The 2,684-nt window shown below is 35.1% G+C and overlaps 1 protein-coding gene across 1 annotated transcript in view; it reads left to right on the forward strand.

Moving 5' to 3' along the window:
- Positions 1-2,167: 2,167 nt before the first annotated feature.
- Positions 2,168-2,684, forward strand: part of LOC137658338 (cuticle protein AMP4-like) — a 1,661-nt gene continuing 1,144 nt past the window's right edge. Inside the window, exon 1 of the mRNA XM_068393010.1 lies at positions 2,168-2,310. Coding sequence (XP_068249111.1) covers positions 2,302-2,310 — 9 coding nt within the window. The 5' untranslated portion in view covers positions 2,168-2,301. The remainder of the gene's footprint in view (positions 2,311-2,684) is intronic.

Raw genomic sequence — 2,684 nt, forward strand, 5'->3', positions numbered from 1 at the left:
AGGAGGTTATTTAAACGAGTCGGTTTATTTATTTATTTATTTGTCTGTGTTTCTGTCTGTCTGTGGACAGCATTATGCCAAAACTACTCGACGGATTTTGACGAAATTTCCTCAACAGATAGACCATAAGTCATGGACGACCCCCATTAGATTTTGGAGATGATCCGGATCTGGATTCTAGAAATTTATTTGCATTTTTAGTCATTTTATTCGGATTCTATATCCGTATTTGCATGTTTAGTCATTTTAAAGATAACGTCAAAACAAATGGACAAATGTTGACGAAATATTTACCACAGATAGACCATAGCTCATGGACGACCCCATTTTATTTTGTAGATGATCTGGATCCAGATTCTAGATCCGGATTTTAATTTTTAGTCATTTTAAAGATATCGCTAAAACAAATTGGGGGATCTTGACTAAATTCCAACCCAGATAGAGCTTAGGCGATGGACGACTCAATTAACCTTTGGCGGAGGTCATAAATATCTGGTTGCTCTTGGATGGCACTGTGCCATGAATAATCATTACTGCTACAACTCCTACTGCTCTTGCTGCTCTCTAGTTGCTCTTTTTATTGTTATTACTATAAAGTCTACTCATTTAGTTCCATCCTAGCCAAACTCTATTACGTAACGTAAAATGCCATCATGTCTTACATCCTCTGGCATAACATACTTCTTACTCTCACCATAAAACCATTCAGGGAAAATCTATTACTCCAACCTCCCTTATAGAGTATTGAAATAATATGAGCCTCTTGAGTTACGACCAAAGCCGTCGCTAAATAAGCCTATTCTTAGAATTGAAATTGTGTGTGTTTTGCTTAACCAGTTCCCTTGCTTCAGGGTACACTCATTCACACTATTTTATCTTATTTATCTTCTCGTTTTTTTTTTTTTTTAAGTTTTTATAGTTTATATATGAAAGGTCTGTTTTAATGTTATTACTGTTCTTAAAATATTTTATTTTAATTGTTCATTACTTCTCTTGTGGTTTATTTATTTCCTTGTTTCCCTTCCTCACTAGGCTATTTTTAACTATTTGAGCCCTTGGGCTCATAGCATCCTGCTTTTTCAACTAGAGTTGTAGGTTATCTAATAATAATAATAATAATAATAATAATAATAATAATAATAATAATAATAATAATAATAATAATAATAATTGTTGATCTTAAAAAAGTTTTATTCTTGAGGGTAAGCTCAAATATGTTACTTCTCGAAATGCCAAGGAATACTATAACTTGCACCGTCACTCTTCCACCTCGTAGAGTGTACTATCCCATTCATAAATAATGACTCCGTTCATTCATAAAGTCTCGTGTGATATTCATAAGTATAGTATTGGTGGTTCTCCTCATTAAAATATAAACATACGAGATACTTGCCGTGTCTGCCCTGGGTGGGAATTATTGGATGAAAGTAAGGGAATTTTGCACGGATGCTATACGTGGTTAATTTGTGTGTTTGACTTCTTAAGGAGTCTTGCTTGGGTGTGGTTGGTCGTAGGTCCAGTTTTAGGGCGAAGGGAAGAATCTATGGGATTAGACGAAGATAAGTGTATTAAGATTCTTACGTTTGAAAGTAGTTTTGCCATATATAGGAACTTGTGGGGGGGGGGAGGATTATGGTGATATAGATAAAATAGAGAATTTTCTATGGTGAAGATAGTTATAACTATTGTGAAAAAAAGCATTAACGATATGTAGAGGAAATTGAATAATGATACAGAAATGATACAGCAGATGAAGTAAAATTCTTTTATATGAAAATACATTCATTGATATTTCAATTATATATGTATATATATATATTTTTTAGATATGAGAACAGAAATAAATTGGTTAACATCTGTAGATCAGTTATATGGGCACACGAATTGACTTATTATATAATTATAAGAGATATAAAAGATTAGAGAGAGAGAGAGAGAGAGAGAGAGAGAGAGAGAGAGAGAGAGAGAGAGAGAGAGAGAGAGAGAGAGAGAGAGAGAGAGAGAGAGAGAGAGAGAGAATTTTCTCAACCTCGAAAATTACAAGGATACTTAAAGAGAGACAGAAAGACAGAATCAAAAGTAAACATTGAAAGACAAACAGACGGCCACAGACAGTTTAAACAGGACAGGAATCAGTGAAAGGTAGATAACCCATACGAAAATAATCTCAGGCGACCTCGGACTCAATGCTGGTCTTAATCGTGACCTCAGGAAGACTCTCATTTGGTAGCTATATAAAGAGACCAAAATGCCCATAGGAGCACACTTCGATCCGACACTGTCTCCACACCGTTCTCCAAGATGAAGATGGTGAGTTTGAATCGTTTCCTTCAGATGCTAAGGGTTAGATTTTTAGAGGCTTAGTTTATCCTTAGTGTGTTTAGAAGCGTCAAGAAGTCTTGCTTCTAGTCTTGGGTAGTGCCATAGCTTCTGTACCATGGTCTTCCACTGTCTTGGGTTAGAGTTCTCTTGCTTGAGGGTACACACTATTTTATCTTATTTCTCTTCCTCGTGTTTTGTTAGTTTTTATAGTTTATATAGGAGGTATTTATTTCAATGTTGTTGTTCTTCTTGAAATAATTTATTTTCCTTTTTTCCTTTCCTCACTGGGCTATTTTCCCTGTTGGAACCCCTGGGCTTATAGCATCCTGCTTTTCCAACTAAAGTTGTAGCCAAGCAAGTAA

The sequence above is a fragment of the Palaemon carinicauda genome, chromosome 19, assembly GCF_036898095.1.
Source record: "Palaemon carinicauda isolate YSFRI2023 chromosome 19, ASM3689809v2, whole genome shotgun sequence".
NCBI classification, from domain to species: Eukaryota; Metazoa; Arthropoda; class Malacostraca; order Decapoda; family Palaemonidae; genus Palaemon; species Palaemon carinicauda.